The 14,658-nt window shown below is 43.1% G+C and overlaps 1 protein-coding gene across 1 annotated transcript in view; it reads right to left on the reverse strand.

Moving 5' to 3' along the window:
* The window catches only part of DNAH9 (dynein axonemal heavy chain 9), a 213,083-nt gene that overhangs the window by 127,204 nt on the left and 71,221 nt on the right, over nt 1-14,658 (reverse strand). The window contains exons 31-33 of the mRNA XM_063120447.1: nt 13,185-13,392; nt 2,958-3,123; nt 911-1,013 (exon numbers count right to left, since the gene is read on the reverse strand). Coding sequence (XP_062976517.1) covers nt 911-1,013; nt 2,958-3,123; nt 13,185-13,392 — 477 coding nt within the window. The remainder of the gene's footprint in view (nt 1-910; nt 1,014-2,957; nt 3,124-13,184; nt 13,393-14,658) is intronic.

Consider the following 14,658-nt stretch of genomic DNA (forward strand, 5'->3'; position numbering starts at 1 on the left):
AATATTGTTTTCAGCGCCAGGTCAAGACTTTTCTCTCCTCCCAGGCAGTTAACAACATATGCTGAGTTTTTTTTAACTGACCCCAGAATAGTTGTTTTAAACTACCCCATGGTAGTTCTCAGTTGTTTTATTCCTCTCCCTAAAATAAAATCAAGCTGGCTCTTACACATTTAAATCACTGAAGTATTGAATTGTTTGAAGAAGAAAAAAGCTAGAAAATTCCCAAGAGTCCTCTTATAAAGGATCTTATGAAGCCAGAAGGACAGAATCTCATGACAGCAAGACACCCACTGCAACTGCTTACTTGGCTGGCTAGCGCCTACTTTGATTTCATCTGTGAATTCACCAAGAATCTCCATACCCAAAGAGCTCAATTCCTATCAATATGGGGGCATAATCAGGGATTTGGCTAGATGGTAAAACTCTGAGGAAGTACATGTTAGAAAATATGGGACCGATAAGAAACATGGAGCAACACTGCTCAAAGTTCCAGCAGAATAAACTGACCCATGGCAAAAAAATATTGCTACTGTCCTTGGTGCTGAAATATCACTATGTTTGAATTGCAGTTCCCAAATAGTTTCCTAATGTTTAAAACTGTAAAGGGACAAGGGAATGATTGGGCTGTGCATGAGTTGTGCATGGGCTATGCTCACACCAGAAATGTATTCAGCCTCCTTTATATTTTTCTAGTTTCATTTATTCCACATCTTCTTACCACATTCTTCCTTATATCCAGTCTTTACTTTCCTACTGGTGACAAATCGTGTGTTAATTTTCTTTCAGAGTTTTCATGTGGCCACAGTCTAACCTAGCTTGTAAAGAGGGGATTGCTGTTGTTGTTTTACTCCTACCAGAAACTGAATGAAACCAGCAGTATGCTTCTCCTAGCTAGGTGAACATGCAATACCTGTAAGCGTGGGTTGATAGTGAAGCTGCCTGCTGTGGGATTCATGCATGACACGTACTGCACATTCATGATTTCCTTCAGGGACAGCTTGTTTCTGTCATACCTTCGCCGGAAGAAAAAAGAATGCATCATCCTAATCACAGCCTATTAGTGACAAACAAACAGCAGCGTGCCTGCTGGACATTGCCAGGACTCAAGCAGCATGTTGGATGGGTACTGAGCACCTGCTGTATCCCAGCTGTTTTCAATTAATATTCCAACAGAGGCTGCACCATTTGGGGGAATGAGGTTAGGATTCACATATGCCTGTGCAACTCCTAGTACAACAGAGACTTGACCGCAGGTTGAGCATTACACTTCCATTACAGTATTTACATGTGATGCTCAAGGGCAGAAGTGGGCTTATGGGTTTGTTGTTGTTGTTTTGGCTGGAATCTTGAGATCTAGTAGGTAGAGCCAGATGCAAAATGGTGGCACAGGGGAAGGGGGAGGCTACTGCACACTTACAATTAAGGATGAGGATGCCTCCGAGCACGTGCTCAGTAAACAAAACAAAACATTTCAGGATGAGAACTGATCTCACAGTCCACTTCTGGTTTGTCCCCACTACCCTGCACCCCAAGCTTTCAGCAACCTAAATTTTTGTTATATCATTGGGAGTCAGAAAGTCTTGCAAAACATGGTGGGATCTGGGGTAGAACTGCAAAGTCACCCTGATCCCTCAAGTTCACACTCATAACTACTAGTGCAAATTACTTCAAAGGAATTGCTGTAAGTCTGCTTTCGGTGGAACACCATATGGGCTCCTACATGCAGCCCTAAATTGCACTGGTGCTCCAGACCTACAAAACCGGGTCTGACAAAGAAGGAAATTTCAGACTGGGTTCATACAACACAATAACACACATTCAAGGGTTGAGTATGGCTTGAGTGTGGGTTGTTGTTGAACCACGGGTTGTCACTGAAATTAGGGCTGTGCAGGGACCCCCCCCATCCACCTTGTAGACCGATCCATAGCCACCGAAGCAGCCCCGATCCACTTCAAGGCTGCCTTGGGGGTTCCCGATCCGCCTTGGCACCAAAGCCAAGGTGAAATTCGGGCCCTCTGAGGCGACTCAGAGTTTTCTGGGTGCCGGCTTCATAGCCGGCACCCAGAAAACTCTCCCGACTTACCTGGTGCCTCCGCCATCCGCAGCTGTGGATGGCAGAGGCACCAGGTAAGCCCCCCTCCCCCCTTACCTGCGTATGCCGCACACCGCTGTTGGCTTGCATCCGGCGGCTTCCACTCCGACGACACTGAAGCCCAGAAGTGGGGTGAAGGGGAGCTTACCTGGGTCTGCCGCCACCGCCGGCTTGTGTCTGCCAGTGGCAGTGGACGCAAATAAGTGGGGAAGGGGGGCTTACCTGCTGCTTCCGTTGTCGTCACCGCCAGAAATAAAAGGGAGTAGGTCGTGTGTTATAACTTAAAATCACGTGGCCTACTCCCTTTTATTTCTGTGGGCGGCACATGAAGCTACCAGAAGACCAATGGCGATGGCGGCAGAGGCAGCAGGTAAGGAGACTGATGGGGGCGGCTCTGGCTCCAAAGCGCTGAGGCGACCTGAAGCTTCAGAGCCAATTGGCTTCGGCTTTGGGCCGCCTCGGCCTTCCCCCGAACCACCTCGGATCCAGTTTGGGAGGGTCCGAACCACCCCAATCCGCTTCGGATTCAGGGTTCGGAACCGAGGCGGTACACAGCCCTAATTGAAATGTGAAGTATCATGTTGTCTGAATTCAGTTGTGATAACATGGTTTGTTAACCACAAACAACCTACAGTTCAAAACTGAACAACAAACAATGGGTTCTCTTCATGGGTTGTTCATGGTTAAGAAACCACAGCTTGCTAGCATGGCTGGGTTCAGACAACACAACAGCTCCCATTTCAACAACAACCCATGGTTCAATGACAACCCACACTAAACCCATACTGAACCCTTGAGTGTGGGTCATCATGTTGTGTGAACCCAGTCTCATTCTGAGATATGCTAATACCCATCTCTAGCTTACCAGTGCCCATAGTCCAGATGTTGCCGAATCAGGGTATGAGGCTGAACTGTTCCATAGGTGTCAACTTCAGGCATATTCATGTCATCAATGAAGTAGATGAGCTTCTTAGTGCCAGGGGGGCCATAATTCCTCCCAGCCTTTTTATCCAGTGGCTTCTCGAGAACAGCTGTGAGAAGACAAAGGCACAGAATTCTAGAAGCCACAATCTTAATTTCAGTGTTATAATATGGTTAAGAAACCTACTTCAAACTGTAAGGCAGCTAGAAAATGGCAAATGTCTGTGACAGAGAAATCACACTTATGCCAATTCAGGTATGCAGTGAAAATTATGTCTGTGTCACTTTACAGAAAACAAGAGAATGAAGATGAGAACAGCCAATTAGAGGGTTGCAATGGCTCCTTCAAACTATGATGAGAGAACATGCAAATGTTTTAACAGTGGATGCTCCCAGAGGGAGGGCTACCAATTGGAAGCCACTATGCAGCTATTCCATCTATTTCTCCTTAACAGTTTTTCTGCAGTAAACCCCCCCCCCCAAAAAAAAACCCAGAAGAAGCAGTGGGAAAACACAGAAGCGATGAGTGGAAGACAATGATGTCTGAGGGGACACAACCGCCAAGAAATCCATGAATGAGGCTGGGCAACAGGGCCATAAAAGCCTCCTCCAGAAGCACTCAGTGTCTGAAGGCAAAAAGCGAAGAAAAGTTAACAAAGTTTAAAAACTGGAAATGACTGAATATGGGAAGAAAAAGATAAGGAAGAAACAAATTCGTCACCCAAAGCACAATCTTTAGATGATGAATCTAAAGGGACATGATCTATTCTCCAAGTTAGATTACTGCAATGCGCTCTACGTAGGGCTGCCTTTGAAGATGGTTCGGAAGCTGCAGCTCGTGCAAAATGCAGCAGCCAGATTGATTTCGGGAACCAGAAGGTTTGACCATATAACACCTGCTCTGGTCCGCTTGCACTGGCTCCCTGTATGTTTCCGAGCCCAATTCAAGGTGCTGGTTTTGACCTATAAAGCCTTACACGGCTTGGGACCACAATACCTGACGGAACGCCTCTCCCGACATGAATATATACCCGGTCACTATGTTCAACATCTAAGGTCCTCCTCCGGGTGCCTACTCCGAGAGAGGCTCGGAGTGTGGCAACGAGGGACAGGGCCTTTTTGGTGGACTATGGAATGATCTCCCTGACGAGGCTCGCCTGGCACCAATGCTGCTCTCTTTCCGGCGCCAGGTTAAGACTTTCCTCTTTGCCCACATCTTAATTACCCACATGTTTAATTTTTTAATGGTTTTTAATGCTTTATGTGTGTATGTTCTGTGTTTTAGAATTTTAAATTTTGTATACTTGTTTTTATCTCAATTTTAGAATTTCTGTAAACCGTCCAGAGAGCCCTGGCTATGGGAGCGGTATATAAGTACAATAAATAAATAAATAAATAAATAAATAAATAAATAAATAAATAAAATCTATTTTAGTAGTAGTAGTATCCTGCCTTTTCCCCAATACTGGGACTCAAGTTAGAGAGAAGAGGAAGAAGGATGCAGAGGGAAGGCCTGGAACTCAGGACTGCTGATTTAAGAGGCCACACCTCCCCACATAGAATGTGGGGGTGTATCATTTCCCCCTGGACACATATAAGAACATAAGAAGTGCCCTGATGCTGGATCAGACCAAGGGTCCATCTAGTCCAGCACACTGTTCACACAGTGGCCAAGCCTTGGCCTGGGAGAGGAAATTTACAGTAACAAAATGTCAGGTAACAAGATGGAGGAGCATGAGAAGTTTCCCCCTTCACATACTTTCACAATCTTTGGAGTTACAGAGGAAGAATTTCCACTGGCAGCCAGGACCACATCCATGTTTACAGAATGCAGCAGCTGTATTATCAGCATCAGACTTAGATCTGCCTTTAGGCAGCACCCTTGGGTGCAGCCAGTCCTGGATCCCAGGCATATATATTGGTAATAAAAATGTGGTTTGGACATACATGTTTGCTGCATGCACATCTCTCAGGGTAGAAGAGGGGGAAGTGAAATAGGCTGTAGTGAAAGGTAGGATAAAGATAGAAAAGCTGAGGTGAAAAGCTCATTTGGAATCAGTCAATAAAACACTTTTGGCAGAATGGTTGTATTTTTCAGTGGTGTAATGATCCTGTGGTACAGAGTATCTTTCATCCAAGGTATTGATCTCTTTATCCTTGCCCTCTGAACCATGTTTTGGCCTATCAGACCCAGTGAGAAGTCACTCACAAGAAGAAAGACATTGGATAGGATGGCAAAGCCACTTATAGGGTGGCTAGAAGATATAGATCAGAACTGTCAAGCAGCTTTCTCTCAAAGGCTTGGAACACAACCATATTTCTTCAGTAAGATGATGACTGTGTTAGATGCTTTGGTATTTGGACATCTGCTTGCATTGCTTATTACCCAGCTGATCAGTGACAAGCTGTCCAAGGCCATGTAGAGACTACTCAAATTCACAGCGAGTCAACTGAAGAAATGAGAGATTAACCTGGACAAATACTGTACAAAGCCAGTGACCAAGTATGCTATAAGCGAGATGAACGGCTAGTTTGGGCTGAGTGGCATTCATCAAACTGAAGCCATGTGTCACCAAAAAGTGTCACTTTGTCTGGAGCGAAATTGTACAACACAAGCTTCTTGCTAGTCATCACTCAAAGATGCCGGATCTCACAAATGAAACAGAAAGTGGCTTTGTGTCAAAGAAAGGTGCCAGGGGCAATCTAGAGGTTTATGCAGAAGGATAGGGGGGGAAACACCCAAATGAACACCACATTTTCTTTCATATAATGTAACATGGGATAAATAATTCCTTCCAACAGTCCCTGCGCTTATGACATCCAGCACTAAGCATGTCATGAATACTCTCTTTTTATCCTTTTTTTTTATTAAACAATACTAAGAAATATATAAAATAGATCAGTCATGATTACTTTTGTGTTGCAATCATGGCTACAAATATTATCTTTGTAAACTAAAGTGAACACACTGATCTGGTTCACAGGACACAATGAGCCATGGTGGTTTGTGAGCCTTGTTTGTTCAGGGTGGCTTGTCATGATGTGCAAACCCAGTGCTGTTGCACCAGCATGGTTTGTTAACCACACACAAGCCACCCTGAGAACCCTTGGTTTGCTGTTGGGCTGTTCGGGGTGGCTTATTTTCACCACTGTTTGTCATGACGTGCAAACCTGGCAGGACGGCTTGTGAGTGGCTTGCCAGGAATGGCTAGAGAGATGCCTGGCGAGAGCGGCAAAAAACCCTGCCGTTCCTCGCTATCTCACTAGCACCAACGCCAGCCTCCTTCATCCCCTGTCAGTGTCTTCCACCCCATGCTCCTATGCATCAAGAAGAAATGACACCAGAGAGTGTCCCAAAAACATTTGCAACCTTTTTAAAAATTATTTTTCATTTTGGATCTTGCACAAGTGAACTTATTCAAAACTCCACTGCTATGAAATGTGCATTATTTTTCCCCTCAGCTTTGCTGCTCTGACATGAATTTTGCATATTTTTAGCTATCTTCATCATTGCTCTGCCATGAAATTTGTGTGATTTTCCCCTCAGCTTTATTGTCCTGCCATGAATTTTGCGTAGTTTTATCGATCTGCCTCTCTACTCCGTAACCCACATGTATATCTGACAGCTAACAACAGAGACCAGTGGAGGGAAAGGGTGCTGGGCAGGGGGACGAAAGCAGCCAGCGGCTACACAAGAAGGAGCTGTTGGGGCCAATGTAATAACTGCGGAAATAGGTGAAGCAGCCTTTTTTTAAGGTGTTCACTAGCAAGGAAAGCCTGGAAGTGGAGGATGAAATTGACAAGGACATTGACAAGAGGGGGATATCAGTATGTAGGGCTAAACATCAGCTGGGCAATCTGGCTTCTTGCATACTTCTGCAAACCCTTGAAAAATAACATTAAAAAAAGATTCTGAGTGCATTTACTGTGTTCTTAAACGCTCAGAAAATTATTTTTATTTGGTGATCTGAAGCAGGAGTGGGGGCGTTTCCCTCGGGAGCCAGCAACCGCAAAACACCAACCGCAGAAAGGCTGCTGTTGTTGGTAACAAGGAGCAATGCCACAAAGACACCTAGGATACATGCTGGGAACTGGTGTGAGGACTGAGAGGGGAGCAAGCCATGGTAAACCACAGAGTGCCCTATTGTCTGTCAGGAGTAAGATAGGTTAGCAAGTGAACAACCAACCCACGGTAGCTTACTGTCAGGGTGATTTAGCATGACATGCGAACTCACCCACTGAGTAACCCTTCCTGCCCATATTTTGTGAATTATACCTAACTGGGGAAAGTGGTGGGAATTATTAACGGAAAAAAGAGTTGGATTAAAGGATATGATGCTCCCAAGGATAGTTCAGGGAAGACTAAGCAGGAAAGTAAGACAAAGAAGTTCTTGGATGGTTCCCCATGCCTGTGTTTTTGGTACACATAAAAGCCATCTAGAGGTGTACTTGTTTAAAATGATCAACTCTTTTAAGGAAAAACTGCTTTTTAAAAAAGGTTAAAGTTTGCTTCTCTTGTGCTTTGTTCTCCACTGGGCATGTCACTTCACTATCAAGGCTATTTCACCTATTCATTCTTCTGACAGATTGATCTCTGTCATAAAAAGCATGTACATTTTAATGTGTGAATGACAGTGCAAGTGTATTATTTGCCACGGGTGCAAGCATCAAGATGCAGCTGTATGTATCAACCTTCTACTCGTTAGTTGAATGGATGCTACTCCCAGCATGGATGTGTACATGGTATGCAGCCTTAGTAACACTTTGTCATAGTTAGAGAGCCTGCAAGGGTGGGGGTGGGGGGAATCTGCATCTTGTAATTTTCAGTCAAACCCTTAATAATCACACAGCTATTCTTAACATGGTTATCAATGCCTTAATAATGACAAGCTATTAAAGGGTATTTATCATTTGCTTTTCACTGCACTGATTACATATTTACAAGTTATTAAAATGCTTCTCTTTTTTGCATTTAGCACCAACTGCTAAGAATCCATCTGATTTCTCATCTTCTGACAGTTTGTGGCACACACAAAAACCCTACAGTGCTGGATGAAAGATAGCACCTCTGCCTGTGCAGAATCTTCTTTTTTAAACAACAACCCCTCTGCACAAAATTTGAAATTTCTGGAAGTGAGATACAGTCTTTCAAATAAGCATTTAATTAGAGCTTAACGAACATAGAAAACATCCCTTATAGGGATTTAACAAATATGCAAGAGATATATCAAATTGAAATGCAATTACGGAGAGATCAAATGACATCTTCGTAAAAGCAGCATTTTAATTTGAGAATGTCTCTCACAATAATATCAAAAGCCACACTTCTCTAGCATGGACACTCAGATCCCAATTATACTGGAATAAACAGTCACACTGTTTTAGGGTTATTAAGCATCTGCTGTGCTTCCCAGAGGCTGATGGGCTGAGAGACATCCGTTTCTATGGAATTCTCTGGGGGCAAATTTGCCACATGACGAAACCTTGCACAAGGCTCTATAGCTTGAAATGGGATTTAGATGGCTCAGTGGCCTTTTGCAGAACCTTTCCAGGATTAAACACATTATGTTCTACAACTAATTGCATCTGGAAATCTACTAAGCGCTGTGACCATGCAGGGCAACGCAAACATTTTGTAGAAACGTAAAGCTCTTGGATGCCACATGAAACATTCCATCGCCTTACCTTTTCCAATGTGAATGTTGCCGACTTACCCATTTGAACTTGTTTGCACAAACAAATCTCTTACATGTGCAGTATGTCCCATTCACTTAAATGGACAGATGCAATCTACCTATATATGCTCTTGCAAGGGCAGATCAGGTACCTTTCTTTTCACAATGAATGGAAAGCTCTTGCCAACAGGCAAAATTCCATAAGTACATTAGACATTCTGTACTATAAACTCCCCCGTGTCCATTTCTAGCACACATCAGACCATGATGGTGCTTAATAATCAAAGGATCTGCATGGTTGTAGTCACATGACACTAAATAGAATCTCTAATTTTTCCACATAGAATCTAGTGCCATGTGTGAAACCCTGAGAACCTTCAAAAAAAATTTAAGGGGCTAACTACATCCCAAAAAATTCTCTCTTCATTTTGGTTCATGGATTGGTTTGCAAAGTAGGTAGGTTGGTATTAAAACGCTAACTGAACAAATTTCTCTTCAATCTCCTTGTATGAAAGGGCAAACGTGTTTGGAACCCCAATAAGCTTGGAATAAAGAAGCTATAGGCAGGGAGAGGATAAAATACATGTATCCCGTGCTGCTTCTCCGCTCCAAATTCCCCCTGCCAAAGATGGCCACTCAGCCATCAGGTGAGCATTGGCAGCAAACAGAGAGTGCAATACAGAAAAATCAGCCAAACAAGCAGCAAAAAAAAAAAAACCACCCAAAAAACAAAAAGCAGTTCATAACAATAGACCAGGGCAAGTCATGGGATGTTGCCTGACCTGTGCAAATGCTTCCAGATAAGGTTTAGTTGCTGGTATGAACATCAGCTTTGCTTTGCCTCACCTCAGCTTCACCTACAGTTTGCCACTTACCCAACTTAACAAAAACTGTGTTTGGTGGATGGGAGAAAGTGTGGGGAGACAGGAGGAAAGGCATTTCCTGCTTCAAGGTTCTATCTAGTGTATATATATATATATATATATATATATATATATATATATATGGAGAGGCCATACCTGTCAATTCTACTACTTTCCCATCATGCCACAGTACTGACCTACAGGAAGTAGAAGAAGCCACCAGGAAACTAAACTCTCAGTTCCATGTCTGGAGCACAAAGAGTGGATCAATCTGATTCGTGGGTTGTGGTGCCCATTTCCCACAGGTCAACATTGTAACACTAAAAGGAAGTAGTAGACTTGATGGGTCTGGGCCAGCCTTTCCCTTTCCCCGAAATGCCAACAGATGCTGGCCAAATGAACTGTGTTTCTGAAGCTCTCTGGAAAGTCCTTTATTATTCTGGTTTGTTGTTAAATTTAAAAGAGTGAAACAAACACCCGTCAGAAAGAGCTGCCAAATGATAAACTGCAAAACAGAACCAAGTAAATCTAAAGACTAAGCAGCGTAAGTGCAGGGAATATAAATCATGTTCACCAGCACACACCAGCAACCATTCTCACACTTAACCACATTGTAGATAACTTATTCTAATTCCCTGCCCCAGCCTCTAGCCATAGCTCACAGACCAAGTAAATATGAAAACATTGCTGATATTTATCTCTATACATCTTGACAGCAAGCACTGAAATAAATGTGTGTTTAGGCTTCTCTGATCCTCCTAGCCATAAACACTAATGGGCTAGGGCTCATTCTTGGGCATCTCAATGTTTGAACAACTACGATTAAAACCTTTCTTCAGCCTCCAACGAGGATCAAATTTTACCCATATGACAAAGGGTGCGTATTTTCCAGAGCTAACAGATATTTGTTCCTCGGGCCACATTCACACAGGCTTACAAGTTACATAAGGGCATGCTCCTGGTTTCCACATAGACCCATCCTCCAATTGGAGTCCACCAGGGGAAGAGCCTTCAGCATGGTAGCCCCCCTCCTATGGAATTCCCTGCCTCTGGAGGTCAGGCAGGTGCCAACTTTGTGTTCCTTCCGGCGCCTCCTGAAAATGTCATTATTCCAGGAAGCCTTTCCTTAATGACCAGCCATGGTTCACTGTACATTTTGCTTCTTTTAAAATCTATTTTAAAGCATTTTATTCTGTTTTTATTTTATTTTACCTTGTACACAGCTCTGAAATTTTGAATGGGGAGCGGTATATAAATATTGTGAACCGCCCAGAGAGCTTCGGCTATTGGGCGGTATAAAAATGTAATAAATAAATAAATAAATAAAATATTGTAAATAAATAAAATAAATAAATAATAGTACAGTACTTCATTGAGGGGGAAACCACCCATGCATAAATATTCAAATATTGTAGGTGACAGATGACACACACACACACACACACACATCTCAGAACATATATGTATGGTGAGGTCTCAGGCGTAAGTGCATCTTCTCCATTTCCCCTATACAGAATATAATACCTCAACTGGGAGACGCCGTGTTTATTTAAATGCAGGATCTCCCTGGTCCAACCACCCAGACCACAAGCTTCCAGCCTGAACAAGTCCTGTGTGTGTGTGTGTCCCAGGCTTTACAGCAAGGGTGGGGAACTCTTTCAGCCCAAGGGCCGAATTCCATTTTGGCAAAGCTCTCGGGGCCCAAGGGGTAGGTCCAAAAACACAAGACGTACTAGCTTGTTGTAGCTTAAAGCTCTTACTGCAAATAACTAAGTCTTATAATTGGCATTTGAACCTTTTAGAATGGGGAAAAAACTACACAAAAGTCAGAAAACCACCCAATGAACAGTGGTTGAGGAAAGTGGTTGGAGCCAAGGGGAGGGAGTGTGGCCCCCTGGGGAATCCTGGAGGGTCAGATTAGGACTCCAGGAGGGCCAGATTTAGCTCCTGGGCCTGAGGTTCCCCACCCCTGTTTTACAGTATGCTAAACGCTAACAGTCCTGAATGCACTGAGGCATATTAAGACAGGCAGACCCCTATGAATAGTTCAATATATACAACAGACTGCAGTAATGTCGACCCTGGAAGAGTGAGGTATTTATGAATAGACCCCTCAGGCCATTTCACATACACATGCCCTATCTCAAGTCTCCTTGTTTATTGATGGCATTTATTAAATTGTGACCAGGTTCCTAGACGGGATTATTAAGGGATGGAGGAAGCTATAAGAAGTGACAATTCGCCTACAGCATTCTCCATTCCTAAATATTTCTAGCTAGAACTATTTATTCTGATGCTGCAAAACGTATGAATTACTGGCATGCCTGTTTTCGCATATGCTGGCTTTCATGCTCAAATATTTAACTAGCACATTCAATTAAAGCCAAACAAATGTGCTGCAAAAAGCTAAAAATACTCAGTATTTGAGGCCTAATTCAAACATGACGGTGCTAGATACATAGAAAAGGTGAGCCACATAAGTAAGTGCCTTTCCATATGCGAAGCCATTTGTGTGAAGCAGCCCACAACACAGTTCCTTCAGGCTCATTTTAACCACATCAGGACTGAAGCGCAGGGTGACACAGTGAAGAAATTGTCTCTTATTTAGGGGAAATTACAGTGACATAGACCAAGCTGCTATGCACTGCAGATGGGCATTAAAGCATTCTGAAGGCTATTCATGGGACATCTTCAAATGCATTAAGAGAATAGCTTAACAGCTGCCTCATTGGCTCAGTTCAGTGGTTCACTGACTTTGGCTAATGTTAGAGAGAGTATTAGGTGAAACAAAAGAGGTGCTGATAGAGCAGTTGTTCCCCTTCAGATCATCATTGCTATGACCTGACCATGTTAGGATTATCAAAGACTACTAACTTCCTATGAATTTATCCATTCCATTATTAAAACAAATTCTTACTATTGACCATTATTATGCCTTAAGACTTAGTGTGTTTCCAGACAGAGGGGCTCCTAGGGCTAACACTGAAAAGGCACTGTACAACTACTCTGCCATGTTTCCTTATTTTACTTTTTCCTGGTTAGAAAGAGAGATGGAAGCAATATTGAGAAAACAGGGGAGGGCTACAAATGGAAGTTGATGCTATCTGGATCTCCCATAAAGGAGGAAGGGCAATCACACAGTCAAAAGCCCCATCTTGAAGCACCCTAAGACATGATGATCCAAGGGTCCAACTAATTCTATGGCATGCTTCTTGCTAATAAAACTCTTTCTTAGAACTCCTCCTTTAAGATTTACAAGTTTAGCTGGCTGCAATTTAGGTTCTTTTCAGACTGACTTAGAATGAAACATGTTACCAGAATTTACTTGCTGCTTTACGTTTGCATTACTCTTCCACTTGATAAAGGGTTCTGGTTTCTCTATGAGTTATAGTAATTATGGTCCATTTATTGGTGTTTGTTTTAAAAAGAAAAGCCAATCGTAAAAACAACTGCAATAGCAGCAACTTCTTCAATACTTCTGCTCAGCCATGTTAAGTTTCCAAAAATCTCTTCTGACCTCTTTGCATTTGGAGTAAGCATTTATTTTGAATATCTCACAGCACAATTATTTTTCTACCTTGATAATTGCCTTTCCAATTTACTCCATTCTTGCCACTTCCCCTGCTGATTTACCTTGCAGCATGGCAGACGTGGTGTAGTAATTAAAAGGCACATTCTTCACTAGGTACTCCTCAGAATCCAGCAAAGACAACTTGTCTCCTACAATCACAGACTTTCCAGTCCCTGCATTTCCCACCAGCATGACTGGTCTGCGTCTCTCCAAGAGCTGATCCATGAAGTAGCGCACCCGAATGGTTTCACTGGTGTGTACCAGGCAGGCCTGAAGAGAGAGTAAGAAGCATCAATAATGATCCTCCGAACACCCTCAAGCAACTAGATAGGAAGACAAGCTAGAAATGTGTCACTGGTAGGTGGGACTGTGAGTGTTTTTTTTAAAAAAACAACAACCGCCTAAACCAGGGCTTTCTGCTTGGGTTTCCATTCTGGGATTACAATCAGCTCAATTACACATGGTTTGGATTGAATACTTCCTATCTCTGCATCCCCCATTCAACTCAATAAAAGAGCGCCATCTAGTGGCGCCAACTTTACACAGGGCCGTTTTTGTGGAATCTTTTTTAAAAAGCTGATTATCTCTGTGTTTTCTGACAGCGGGATAAAGGGGATAGTGCAGAAGACATCATGGCTGGAGACAACGTCATGTAACCAACCCACAAACTTCTTTGACTAGCCAATTATTGGCAGCGTGCTATAAATCACTCATTTAGAGAAGCCCTGTGTGGCATCAGCCAAAGACTGCCCCCTAGGCCATGATTTACGCTAATAAGGATACTGAAGGCTACACTACATGCCACATTAAATACATAGCATAAAACTGACCCTCACCATTTTTTTAACCTCAAAATAAGCATGTGGGAGCCCAATCCAGATCAGGCCCACTGTACACAGCATGGGGAGGTTTAAACCTTCCCATGCAGCCACTTTCCCCACCTCCACAGGGGCTGGAAAAAAACTCCATTGATGCCAGGAGGGAGGGCAACTAATGTAGTTTTAGCCCTCAGTACTATGGTTATACTGTTAAACTTACAATTGCTTCCAACACAACATATTTTTCAAAATACAGGCAGTGAAGCAAATAGAAAATGGCTAGAGATGTTTGCCTTAATAACGTGGGAAAAGTCAGACACAAGCCATATACGTAGGCATGAACAAATTGTTGAGAAGGCATATGGTGAAGTTTGGAAATACAAAGAGCAACATATAGACTGGATTAGATCATTAATGGCTGGAAGTACTTTTTCAGATAGATCTGGTTGTTTTGCAAAACCTCTCCAAGGTCCTCACTGTGAGGAAGGGTCAAGGTTGCAGAGCTGACTGAATTGTCTCTATTATGAGTTTTTGCCTCACAGACTCAGCATTGGCTTGGATCAATCGCTGGGGCTTATGGACAAGCACAGTTCATGAAACACAGTCAGACTTTGGAGGGGAAAAGAAGAATTTACTATGTGGAACATGGGTCATGATCATACTTTCTGCTTGTAATTTCATCCTGGCTGGGGCTGATGGGAGTTAGAGTACACTAACA

Source organism: Elgaria multicarinata, chromosome 3, assembly GCF_023053635.1.
Source record: "Elgaria multicarinata webbii isolate HBS135686 ecotype San Diego chromosome 3, rElgMul1.1.pri, whole genome shotgun sequence".
Lineage (NCBI taxonomy): Eukaryota > Metazoa > Chordata > Lepidosauria > Squamata > Anguidae > Elgaria > Elgaria multicarinata.